Here is a 12,706-nt window from a genome sequence, read left to right on the forward strand (position 1 = left end):
GCTTCACCTCTCTGTATGTGTCTATTAATAACATGTATGGTAATATAGTAATATAGTAATGTAATATAAGTGGTAATGTAATTGGTTGTTTCTTTACCCAGATGTTTATGTAAGAGGCATGAAGAGACAGAAGAATGACAAGCCAAGTCATGCAAGAAACCAAGGTGGGGACCTCATCTGCAAAATCAAGGTGAAGATTCCAAATGGAATATTCCCAGGAGGAGGCAGTTGAGCTGACCAGGAGGAGAGGAACTGACTTCGTCTCTCTCTCTCTCTGGGTTGACTGACCAGAAGACTTTGGCTCCCTGGGATTTTTCTGACAGAGGAGGCAAGCCTGGCTGAAGGGGGAAGAAGCTGAGAATTAATACTATTAACTTCTGTCCCAGGCTGAAGGACGCTTGAGGGGGGGTTCTGAAATTAGGTTGAGAGACTGTGGTGGTTTTGTGGAGAAGAAAAGAAGAATAACAGTTGTCCTCCATATCTCTGACTGTCCCTCTGACACAGTTGTGACTGGACTGATTTCCCAAACCCTCAAAATTCTCCTTATACTTTAGGGAAACCCTCATCCCTCTTTCCTCAGTTCTCTATCCTGTTGTTTCCCAATAAACCCCTTAACTGAGAAAGAAAACAAGAGTATCTTCATAGTCCACTCAGGGGGGAGGGAAGAAGCCAAAGGCTTCAAGAAGAAACTAGGATGCAATGGGGATTAACTAGATGCATTCCCATTAAGATCAGGAGTGAAACAAGGATGCCCATTATCACCTCTATTATTTGACATTGTACTAGAAACACTAGCAGTAGCAATTAGATAAGAAAAAGAAATTGAAGGCATTAAAATTGGCAATGAGGAGACCAAGTTATCACTCTTTGCAGATGACATGATGGTCTACTTAAAGAATCCTAGAGATTCAACCAAAAAGCTAATCGAAATAATCAACAACTTTAGCAAAGTTGCAGGATACAAAATAAACCCACATAAGTCATCAGCATTTCTATATATTTCCAACACAACTTAGCAGCAAGAACTAGAAAGAGAAATCCCATTCAAAATTACCTTAGACAAAATAAAATACTTAGGAATCTATCTCCGGAGACAAACACAGGAACTTTATGAACACAACTACAAAACACTCTCCACACAACTAAAACTAGACTTGAACAATTGGAAAAACATTAACTGCTCATGGGTAGGATGAGCCAATATAATAAAAATGACCATCCTACCCAAACTCATCTATCTATTTAGTGCCATACCCATGGAACTTCCAAAAAAATTTTTTTACTGATCTAGAAAAAACCATAACAAAGTTCATTTGGAAGAAGAAAGGATCAAGGATATCCAGGGAAATAATGAAAAAAAAATACAAAGGAAGGAGGCCTTGCAGTCCCAGATCTCAGACTATATTATAAAGCAGTGATCATCAAAACAATTTGGTATTGGCTAAGAGACAGAATGGAGGATCAGTGGAATAGACTCGGGGTAAGTGACCTCAGCAAGACAGTATATGACAAACCCAAAGATCCCAGCTTTTGGTACAAAAATCCACTATTTCATAAAAACTGCTGGGAAAATTGGAGGACAGTGTGGGAAAGATTAGGTTTAGATCAACACCTCACACCCTACACCAAGATAAATTCAAAATGGGTGAATGACTTCAACATAAAGATGGAAACTATAAGAAAATTAGGCGAACACAGAATAGTATACATGTCAGACCTTTGGGACGTGTAAATCTTGAAATTTCTCAGACTTGTGAATGTTAAAAATTTCCCCTTTGGGGAATTCTCCATTGGAACAATTCCCTACTGGGAACATTCCACATTTTGACAGTGAGAACTCTATTTTGATCAGAAATGGGAGGACCTCTACTCCACCCGTACTTAAGACTGTTTTAGGGGAGAAAACTCCTTGCTAAACAATGAAAGTACTTAAACCCATACTTATAATGAGGCAAAAAGTTCTTTAAGCCATGTCTATTTTTAGAAGAAATACAAAGGGATGCTAAGTACCTATTAAAGGTCAGGCAGCTTGTAAACTTGCCAGGACCAAAGAGGTGAAAACTTATTCAAAAGTTTTTTTCTGGTTCAAACTTACTAAAGGGATTAGTCGACCCAGCAGTGTTTTTTCTGATTCAAATTTACTAAAGGGATTAGTCGACCCAGCAGTGAATTCAGAATGGGCTGTCCTTTGGAAAACGTCTACTGTGATTGGTAGATGGAAGAACTTAGGGGAGGTGACATAAGAGAAAACCTCCTATATAAGAAAAAGCAGAATCTCTTAAGAGGATCCTTTTGGAGATCTCTTGAGAAAGGCTCTGGAGAAGGGAATCTCTTGGAGGACAATCTCTAAGGAGGTCTCGCTGGAGCTCCGCTGAGGGGACTCTGTCCCTCTGGAGGCTCTTGAGAGAGGCTCTTTGAAACAGTCTCTTTCTGGAAGACTCTTTGAGGAGGACTCTGGCTGGAACTCTCTCTGAGGAGACTCTGTCACTAGGATCCTTGCTTAAACAGACCTTGTGGTGAGTGATAAAAGACTGACTGACTGATCTCTCTTAAGACTCAGGTCTAGGCCATGTTGGCTTACGGCCCTTCAAACTTATTTCCTTTTTCTCTCTTTCTCTCTTTTCTTTAATTCCTCATCGTATTATTAATTAAATTCTCTATAAAACCCAGTTGACTTGGGTATATTCATAATTGGGAATATTTCCCTGGCAACCACCTTATATTTGAATTAAAACGAAGCCACTATAGTAAAACATATTTTCTGTGGACACAAATTTACTCACCCTCTCTTATATCTATCACAATTTATATCTTCCACTATTTTACTCACTACAGTTTATGCCATCAACCATTTTAACTATTACAGTTTATGGCAGACAACTATTTTAATTATTACAGAAGGGAGAGGCTTTAAAACCAAGCAAGACTTAGAAAGAGTCACAAAATGCAAAATAAATAATCTGGAATACATCAAATTAAAAATTTTTTGTACAAACAAAAACAATGTAACTAAAATCAGAAGGGAAGCAACAAATTAGGAAACAATCTTCATAAAAACCTCTGACAAAGGTTTAATTACTCAGATTTACAAAGAGCTAAATCAATTGTACATAAAATCAAGCCATTCTCCAATTGATAAATGGGCAAGGGACATGAACAGGCAGTTCTCAGCCAAAGAAATCAAAACTATTAATAAACACATGAAAAAGTGCTCTACATCTCTTATAATCAGAGAGATGTGAATCAAAACAACTCTGAGGTATCACCTCACACCTAGCAGATTGGCTAACATGACAGCAGAGGAAAGTAGTGAATGCTGGAGGGTATGTGGCAAACTAGGGACACTAATTCATTGCTGGTGGAGTTGTGAACTGATCCAACCATTCTGGAGGGTAATTTGGAACTATGCCCAAAGGGTGATAAGAGACTGCCTGCCCTTTGATCCAGCCATAGCACTGCTGGGTTTGTACCCCAAAGAGATAATAAGGAAAAAGACTTGTACAAGAGTATTCATAGCTGCACTCTTTGTGGTGGTCAAAAATTGGAAAATGAGGGGATGCCCTTCAATTGGAGAATGGCTGAACAAATTGTGGTATATGTTGGTGATGGAATACTATTGTGCTCAAAGGAATAATGAACTGGAGGAATTCCATGGAGACTGGAACGACCTCCAGGAAGTGATGCAGAGCGAGAGGAGCAGAACCAGGAGAATATTGTACACAGAGACTAATATATTGTGGTACAATCGAAGGTGATGGACTTCTCCAATGCAATGTCTCTGAACAATCTGCAGGGATCTAAAAAACACTATCCACAAGCAGAGGATAAACTGTGGGAGTAAAAACACCGATGAAAAGCAACTGCTTGACTACAGGGGCTGAGGGAATATGACTGAGGAGAGACTCTAAATGAACACTGTAATGCAAATACCAACAACATGGAAATGGGTTCGAACCAAGAACACATGTGATGCCCAGTGGAATCCTGCGTCGGCTATGGGAGAGGTGGTGGGGAAAGGGTGGGGGGAGGAAAAGACAATGATCTTTGTTTCCAATGAATAATGTTTGGAAATGACCAAATAAAATAATGTTTAAAGTGGAAAAAAAAGAAGAAACTAGGAGGTGAAGGGAGGTGAAATGGAGGGGCAAAAGGGAGGAGGAGGTTAGGAAATACATTGATCTATCAGCCATCAATAGAGATTATAGGCAGCTCCAGAGCATTCCCCTAGAGCAGCATCCCTCTCTCTGAAATAATTCCTCTAGCTCCATTATAACTAAGCAGCCCTCAAGTGTCCCCATACTAGTAGCAGCTATCTAGTCTGCCAGAGTACATTCCAGTTACCACAACCAGCAATAGTTTTCCAAAGATCATCTATTTTTATTACACTTGGCACCTCAAGATGGACTGAACCCTGCAGATCCCTATTAAAGGAGATAGACAAAATGTTCAGCCAAGCTATTTGAGGAGTTGGGATTGTGGCAGCCATCGCCTGTTTTGGGGTATACCACTTACTGTATGGCAAACTAACTCAGATGGTAGTGGACACTATAGATTATATAGGCAATGTTACAATGACTGTTTTGCAGTTGCCATTTCAAAATGAACTGGTACTCTGGCAAGTCCTGGCACAAGTGTAATAATCTTTATGGCTGACCCAAGTGAGGAAAGTATTTAGATTCATGGTTCCCCGTAAGGCAGAGAAGATTATGGCTCTGCACCAAGTCATCAGGCTCACTCTCTCTTCCAGAGTCATCCAAGTCCAATGGCAGGACAAGAGCCAAGATGGCTGGGCATCATCTGCATGCAGCAGGTGACCCTGGCTTCTTTGATGTCTGACCAAGCTCTAAGGGCTCCACAGCTCCTGCTTCAGCTGCCTTCATGGCTGTCACAACAAATCGTTCACACTTGTCTATTCCACTGGGAAGTCTTCCCATGCTTGGGGTAGACACCCCCTAACTCACCTTGTGGCCCCTTGCTTACCCTCAGCCTGTTTAGCCTCCTGCCCACACAGCCAGTTTCCTGGGGGGTGGATGCTGCTCATGCTCCAGCTTCTTGGGGCCACAGGTGAGAGCTGAGTGCCAGGTGGACACCAAAGGTGGATGAGCAGGGACTAGTTCCCCAATGCCTCTGGTTCTTGACTTGACTCAAGCTTTTGCTAAAGTGCGAAAGCCTCCCTCACCCCAACAAAAGGACTTTCTCCATTTCCTTTCTAATCCTTGTTTCTTCTTCTTCACATCCTCCATTATGCAGGAAATAGTGCTCTTTCCTCCATCATTGCCTCTGTGGTTTCTCCTCTCCTTCCTCTCTCCCACTATTTACAAAGAAGAAGAAAGAGGAAGGAAAGGCCATCATGGGAGGGATCTGCTCCCAGGCCCCCACCCCTCTCCCCAGTCACTGGCTCTTCTACTTCTTCCTTTCTCTTCTTGGATCCCTCCCTTTCTGATCTGCCCTCCCAGGTCAAGTGGGTTTTGTTGGTGACTCTCCCTCCCTCCTCTGCATTCTCCCTGTAGCCTCTTCTCCCCCTGCTTCCTGGTCCAGCTGAATGCATTTCCCCATCCAAACTCTGTGTGCCCTGTGTGTCCCTGGGCCTGACCTGGCCTTCTTCCTTCTTCTTGTACCTGATTCTTAGCCCCCACGCCCACAAAACCCCATCTGCCTTGAACCGGAGACCACAAGGGAAGGAGAAGCTGCTTGTTCCCTTTAGGGCATTGGGAGTCATTACTGGGCTGGTGCCTCCCTGCCTGAGCATCTGGCCAGTACCCGGGGGTGCCATGGCCCCCACAGTCACTGCCCTGCTGTGCTTTGGTGAGTGCTGGGAGGGGGGGTCCATGAGGGCCCTGAAGGGGGGGCTCTTGCAGCTTTTTCAGTGGTCATTCCAGCCCATCCATGCCTTTTACAAAGGAGGGCCTGAGGTCCAGAGGGGAAACTGATGTTCTGGAGGGTCTAGTGAGCAAGGTTGAGGGGAGAGGAGGGGCTCCTGGAACTCCCCTGACCCCTCTGGGTCCAGGCTCTGGCTTCCTTTTTCTTTCCTCTCTGGGCTTGGGTAGGAAGGAAGTGGGGAGCCATGTCTAATGGGGGTCTCCTCCAACAGGACTGTGCTTGGGCCAAGGGATCAGGGCTCTGGCAGGTAAGCCCCTGTCCCTACCCCAAGCCCTTCTGAACCTGCTCCCCATTTGGCCCAGCCTGGGCTGCTGGGGAGGAAGGACTTTGGAGTCTGGGTAAGGCTGAGGGGAAGGGCAATGGGACCATGGAGGAGACCCCCTGCACCTCTGGGCTCTGTTTCTCTTCCAGAGCCACTCCCAAGACCCACCCTCCATGCTGACCCAGGCCCTCTGGTCCCCTGGGAGACACCTGTCACCCTGAGGTGCCGGGGACATCCCGAGGCTACTTGGTACAGGCTGAAGAAAGGAGAAACTACGATTGAGGGTAATCAAGGAATTGGGGCAGAGGCGCAGTTCAACATCTCCTACATGAGCAAATACACTGCAGGGCGTTTCCACTGCCTCTACTGGATCGGGTCTGCCTCGTCAGAGCCCAGTGAGCCCAGTGAGCCCCTGGATCTGGTGGTGACAGGTGAGTCAGGACCCCCCAGGCTTGGCTCTGCCCCTCAGCCCAGCCCAGCTTCTACCCCATCCCCCTGCGTCCTGCCCATAGCCCAGCCTGGGCCCAGGTCCCCGGGGACCCCAACTCTCTGTTCAGTGCCTGTGACAGCTCAGTGTGTGTGTGTCTGTCCGTGTGTGTGTCTGTCTGTCCGTGTGTGTGTCTCTCTGTCTGTCCGTGTGTGTGTGTGTGTGTGTGTGTGTGTGTGTGTGTGTGTGTGTGTGTGTTGGGTCCAGGGAACTGAGCTGTACAGCCTGGGGGGGATCCCTGCAGGCAGGAGAGGGGGAACCCAGATGGGGCTCTGGGCCAGTGGGGGAAGGCTGCCGAGAAGAGCCCTGGGGATGACTTGGCACCGGGGATCCTGAGCACTCCTGGAGCCTCCAGCTGGCCCCCCACCCCAGCCTGGACTCCGGACCTCTGGCGCTGGGCTCCTGCCCCCTCCTTTGGCATCCCCTCTCCAGCTGGCCCCTCCTCCTGAGCTCCTCTTCAGCCCTGGGGCCCCAGAGGAGGAAGGAAGGAGCCTTGGGTCAGGAGCCCAGCAGACAGCTGCTCCCTCTGTGAAGGGTGAATGAGGCATCTCCCAGGCCCCAGGCCAGGCTTCCATGCCTGGAGGGAGGGAGGAAGAGCCCCCAGAGCCCTCCCCATGGCTGCTCCCAGACTAGAGCAGGGCCAGGGCCAGGGGCTGCCCAGGCCCTCCAGGGGCTCCTGCCAATCAGCCACCATTTATTCAACACCTACTACGTGCTGCTGTTCAGAGTGCTGAGCTGTGGGAGCACAGAGGAAGGCACAGGATAGCCCTGACTGGCTAATGGGGAGAGCATGCAAGCTGGAGAGAAGAGAAATAGGGGGAGGGAAGGGGCTGGAAGTTGGAGGATGGAGCGGGCTTCCTCCAGGGCAGAGTTTAGGGGAGCCTTGAAGGAAGCCAAAGAGAGTCGGCGCCCAGGGGACAGCCAAGGCACACCCACAGTCCAGAGGTGGAGTGTCTGGTTCGAGGAGCCGCAGGGAGCTTACTGGGTCCCAGAGCATGAGGAAGGGGGAGATGGGCGAGAAGATCCTAAAGACAGAAGGGGCTGCTTAGGAAACGCTTTGAATGCCAAGCAGAGGTTTTACCTTTGGTCCTAGAAGTAATAGGGAGCTGCTGGAGTTTACTGGAGAGCAGGGAGACGCCGTGAATCCTCTGCTTTAGTGGCTCAAGGGAGGATGGACTGGAGGCAGGCAGAGCCCCCCTGAGCCCCCAGCAGCCATTGCAGTGATCCGGGGATGAGGTGAGGAGGGCTTGCACTGCAGGGTGGCAGCCCCAGGGAGAAGGAAGTGTATTTGGGAGATGGGGGCTAGGTAGAAGCCAGAGTGAGCACCACATTGACAGAGGGGCTGAGGGAGCTGCTGGAGTTACCGGTAATCCATTTAGTAACTTAAAAAGGGTGATCAGGGCTAGACAAAGAAATCTGATAACCAGCTGCCAGAGTCTAGCTGAAACCATGGTGATGAGCTCCTCAAGTGAAGCATCAGAGAGGGAGAAGAGCAGCAGCCCCAGCATAGAGCCTGCTGGGGTGGGATAGCCAAGGTCAAGGGTACTACTGATGGGGATACAGCCAGAGCCTGAGGAGCAGAGGCAGGCAGGGGGAGAACCAGAAAAGAACCGGGCATCAGTGCAATCAGTGGGATTCAATGGGTCAACACGGAGGGCAAGGTAGCTACTCTTAGCGTCTCTAGTCAAGATGAGGTGTTAGGGGGCAGCTAGGTAGTACAATGCTTAGAGCATCAGGTGTGGAGTCAGGAGGTCCTGGGTTCAAATCCAGTCTCAAACAATTCCTAGCTGTGTGGCCCTGAGGGAGTCACTCAACCCCAGCTGCCTATCCTTGGCTGCTCTTCTGTCTTAGAAATGATACTGATACAGAAGGAGAGGTTTTGTGTTTGTCATTGCTTTAAAGCCAGCCTTCAATTTAGTATCACTTCTAAGATGCTCTACCAACTGCACCACCGAGCTGTAAGGCTGTGAAGGCCCCACTGATAGTGTGTGACTTTTGTTTCAGCTCTGTGTGAGTGTGTGTGTGTGTGTGTGTGTGTGTGTGGTCTGTCAGTCTGTGTCTGTCTGGATGTCTCTCCCTCTCTCTATTCCTGTCTTTCTGTCTCAATCACTCAGTTTCTCTCTCCTTCCCTCCCTCCATCCCGCCCTCTCTGTCTCTCTATGTCTCTGTCTCTGTCTCTCTCTTTCTGTCTCTCCCTCTCTGCCACTGTCTGTTTCTGTCTCTCTCTCCCCTCCCTCCCTCCCTCCCTCCCTCCCTCCCTCCATCCCTCTCTGTCTCTGTATATCCAAACGTAACTTTCCCAACAAACTCTTCACTTTCTCCTCTTGATGCTTTGCATTCAGGCTACTACAGTCCGCCCCAGCTGTCAGCAGAGCCAAGCCAAGACTTAACCTGGGGACACAATGTGACCCTCCGGTGTCACTCTTCCTGGGCATTTAACCGCTTCGTGCTCTACAGAGAGGGAGGGGCCAACAGCTCTCCGTGGGGTGTCCGGCAGTCTCAGTCTGACTTCCTCATCCCAGCTGTGGCCACCCCTCATGAGGGAAAGTACAGCTGCTTCGTGTTTCACAGTCAACATCCACACACTTGGTCGCTCCCCAGCGCCCCCCTGGAGCTCAGGGTCACAGGTGAGGGAACCCCTCTCTTCCCTTTCTTCCCATTGTCTCCCATCCCTCTCCACTGGCACTAGGACCCTCCCTTGCTGCTGGGAGTCCAGGAAGTCTGGGGAGGGGAGGACTCTTGGTCCCCAGGGGCTCTGAGGGAGGGAGCACAGAGTTAGCAGAGTCGGGGGTGAAATGGCACCTCGGGGCCCTCTTCTCCCTCCCTGAGGCTCTACCTTGGCCATGGAGGTGAAAAGCCCCAGCCTCTAAGGCTCCTCAGCTCCCCTTGAAGCCCCTGCACCTCTGGGCTCTGATTCCCTTCCAGGGCCACTCCAGAGACCCACCCTCCATGCTGACCCACGTCCTCTGATCCCCACCCCCACCCCTCGAGCCCCTACTCCACTGTCAGTGACAGCTTTTCCCCTCCCCAGATGCTACCTCCCAGGATTATACCAAGGGCAATCTCATCCGCCTCAGCCTGGCTGGGCTCATCCTTCTCATCCTGGGAGTCCTGCTGGCAGATGCCTGGCACACTGGAAGGAGGTACCAAGGAGCAGTCCTGGCCTCATAAAGCAGGAAGGCAAAACTGGAGGCTAGGGCACAGGTGGACTCTTACAAGTCACTGAGTATCTGGGAACAGTTCTGCCTAGCCTGGAGAGAGGAAGGGCCAGCACATCAATTCTATATGCCCAGGAGCCTGGCTCTGACTTTCCTTCCTGGCAACCCAGCCCTCCCCCTTCCTCTGCTTTCCTCCTCCCCCTCTGCTTCCTCCTCCTCTTTCTCCCCCTCTTCTTCTCCTTGATCCCTACCATCAGTTACGAATCTTTAAGACAAAGAGAGCAGATTTTTGTTTTTGGTTTGGGGATCATTTGGCCCACACCAGCTGAACTTAATCCCATCAGGAGCCCTCAGAACTCAGGGAGGCCAGGACCCCTCCCCACTTAGAGAGCAGGGTCTTTGGAAAGAACAGAAACCTCAGGGCCGACAAAGGGGTTGCTCCAAAGGGCATTCCTTGAAAGCAACCTGGGCCAGTCTCCCGGCATTCAACACAGATTGTGGAGGAGGAGGTTTTCTGCTTCAGGGCTCATTTGGCCCAAACCAGCTGAACCTAATCCCATCAGGAGCCCTCAAAGCCCAGGGAGGCCACGACCCCTCCCCCCTTAGAGAGCAGGGTCTTCTGAAAAAAACAGAAACCTAGAGGTGGAGTCAAGATGGCAACCTAGAAAGAGCATAGACCTGGAAGCCTGGCCAGAGCTTTGGAGATCCTCCATATTTGCTCCAGCCATCCAGGAAGTTTAGAACTCAGAGCAAACCCAGCCCAACCAAGCTGAACTTAATCCCATCAAAAGTCTCCAGAATGCAGGGAAGCCCAAGCTCCCCACCCATCCTCACTGACTGCTAGACTTTAAGCCAATCAAAAGCCTCCAGAGGACAGGGAAGCTCAAACCCCCAACAATCCTCCCCCAGAGACTACACCAAGAGATCTTCTGTTAAAGCTCCAAGAGGGGAGACTGATAGAAGTCCCCAAAAAACAAAAAAATGAGAGTAACAAGAGCACAGACAAATACAGGGAGTAAAGAAGGGGTGAATTTGAGCAAACAACAGAAAAAGAAGAAAGAAACTACAATAGACAGCTACTACTCAGCAAATGGAACAGAGGGAGAGAGATCAGCAAACGATAAATCAGAAACCCCAGCAAATTGGATACAGGCTGTGGAAGAACTCAAAACACAACTAAGAGAGGCTGAAGACAATTGGGAAAAGAACTTAAAAATTAAGATAAGTCATCTGGAAACAGAGGCACTTGAACTAAAATGAGAAAATGGCATCTTGAAAGCCAAAATCAACCAGCTGGAAAATGAGGCAAAGGAGATGAAAGACGAGGTAAAGAGGATGAAAGACGATCTTCAAAGAAAATCAGACCAGAAGGAAAAGGATGACCAAAAGGCCAGAGATGAAATCCAATCTTTAAGAACTAGAATAAAACAACTAGAATCTCACAAGGTAGCAGGACACTATAAAACAAAACAAAAAAAATGAAAAAATTGAGGAAAATGTGAAGCATCTCATTCACAAAACAGACAATTTAGAAAATCGTTCAAGAAGAGACAATTTAAGAATAATTGGACTACCAGAAGACCACGACAAAAGAAAAAGGCTGGACATAATACTAGAGGAAATTATCCAGGAAAACTGTCCCAAGATTCTAGAACAAGAGGGGAAAGTGGAGATTGAAAGAATCCACAGATCACCCCCTGTATTTAATCCCCAACTGACAACACCAAGAAATGTTATAGCCAAATTCAAAAACAATCAAATGAAAGAAAAGATATTACAAGCTGCCAAGAAGAAGCCATTCAGATACCATGGAAACACGGTGAGGTTAACACAGGATCTGGCTGCATCCACACTGAAGGACCAAAAGGCATGGAATACAATATTCTGGAAAGCAAGGGAACTAGGTCTATAACCAAGAATAAAATACCCATCAAAACTGACTATATTCTTACAGGGAAAAGTATGGTCATTCAACACAACAGAAGAGTTCCAAGCATTCATAAATAAAAGACCAGACCTGAACAGAAAATTTGATGTCCAACCACAGAACTCAAGAGAATCATCAAAAGGTAATTTAAAAAGAGGGGGGGAAAAACAAACAAAAAAACAACAAAAAAATTTTAAGAGACTCAATAAGTTAAAATGATATGTATCCCTATAAGAAAAAAGTTCATTGGCAACTCTTAAAAACTGTTGCGATCACCTGAGCAGCTAGAAGAATTACACTCAGAGGGAACAGTGACAAACTGTATAGGATGAAAGGACAAGACATAAATAGGTATATAGATATATGCATACATAAATACATATGCATGTGTATGTATATATATACATGACTAGAGCTGAAAAAGAGATTATGACTAAAAGAAATGGAAAAAGAAACAAATGGGGGCAAATTTATATGTCACAAAGAAGCTCATGGCAGGAGGGGGGAGAACATCGATACACTGGAAGGGTAAAGAGGTTGGAGATAGGAAATACTCAACTCTTACGTACATTGAAACTGACCCAAAGAGGGAAGAACAATCCAATCCATTGGGGAAGAGAATAGATTTGCGCCCTATAGGGGAGTAGAAGGGTAAAAAACGGACTGGTGGGGAGGGAAGCAATACAAGGGAGGGAGAGGGTGGGGGGGGTTAAAAAGACTACAGGGGAAAATAATGGAGGGAATAAGAAGGGAGGGGGGTAGAAAAGGAAGTAAAATAAGGGGGGGGAACTAGGGGCACTGACTATAAACAAACATTGGTATAGAAGGAAATAGTGAAAGAAGAAAAGGCAGGACCAGGAGTAGAAATCAAAATGCTGGGAAATACACAGCTAGTAATCATAACTCTGAATGTGAATGGAATGAACTCTCCCATAAAACACCAGGGAATAGCAGAGTGGATCAGAATCCAAAACCCTACCATATGCTGTCTG

At 47.5% G+C, this 12,706-nt stretch overlaps 1 protein-coding gene across 1 annotated transcript; it reads left to right on the forward strand.

The window, feature by feature from the left end:
- The first annotated feature begins 5,279 nt into the window (after positions 1–5,279).
- Positions 5,280–12,370, forward strand: LOC103097245 (platelet glycoprotein VI-like). Its single transcript, XM_007492461.3, has 5 exons — positions 5,280–5,805; positions 6,092–6,127; positions 6,292–6,573; positions 8,972–9,256; positions 9,661–12,370. The coding sequence occupies exons 1-5, from the start codon at positions 5,772–5,774 to the stop codon at positions 9,798–9,800; spliced, it is 777 nt and encodes a 258-aa protein (XP_007492523.1). The 5' UTR covers positions 5,280–5,771; the 3' UTR covers positions 9,801–12,370.
- Positions 12,371–12,706: the final 336 nt, after the last annotated feature.

Source organism: Monodelphis domestica, chromosome 4 (genome assembly GCF_027887165.1).
Source record: "Monodelphis domestica isolate mMonDom1 chromosome 4, mMonDom1.pri, whole genome shotgun sequence".
NCBI lineage: Eukaryota > Metazoa > Chordata > Mammalia > Didelphimorphia > Didelphidae > Monodelphis > Monodelphis domestica.

What these genes read in the sequence shown, in the direction of transcription:
- LOC103097245 (XM_007492461.3), top strand. Translation starts at nt 5,772, where the DNA reads ATGGCCCCCACAGTCACTGCCCTGCTGTGCTTTG. An exon ending in AGGGATCAGGGCTCTGGCAG is followed by an intron (nt 6,128 to 6,291) that starts GTAAGCCCCTGT and finishes TTTCTCTTCCAG; the next exon opens with AGCCACTCCCAAGACCCACC. An exon ending in CCTGGATCTGGTGGTGACAG is followed by an intron (nt 6,574 to 8,971) that starts GTGAGTCAGGAC and finishes CTTTGCATTCAG; the next exon opens with GCTACTACAGTCCGCCCCAG.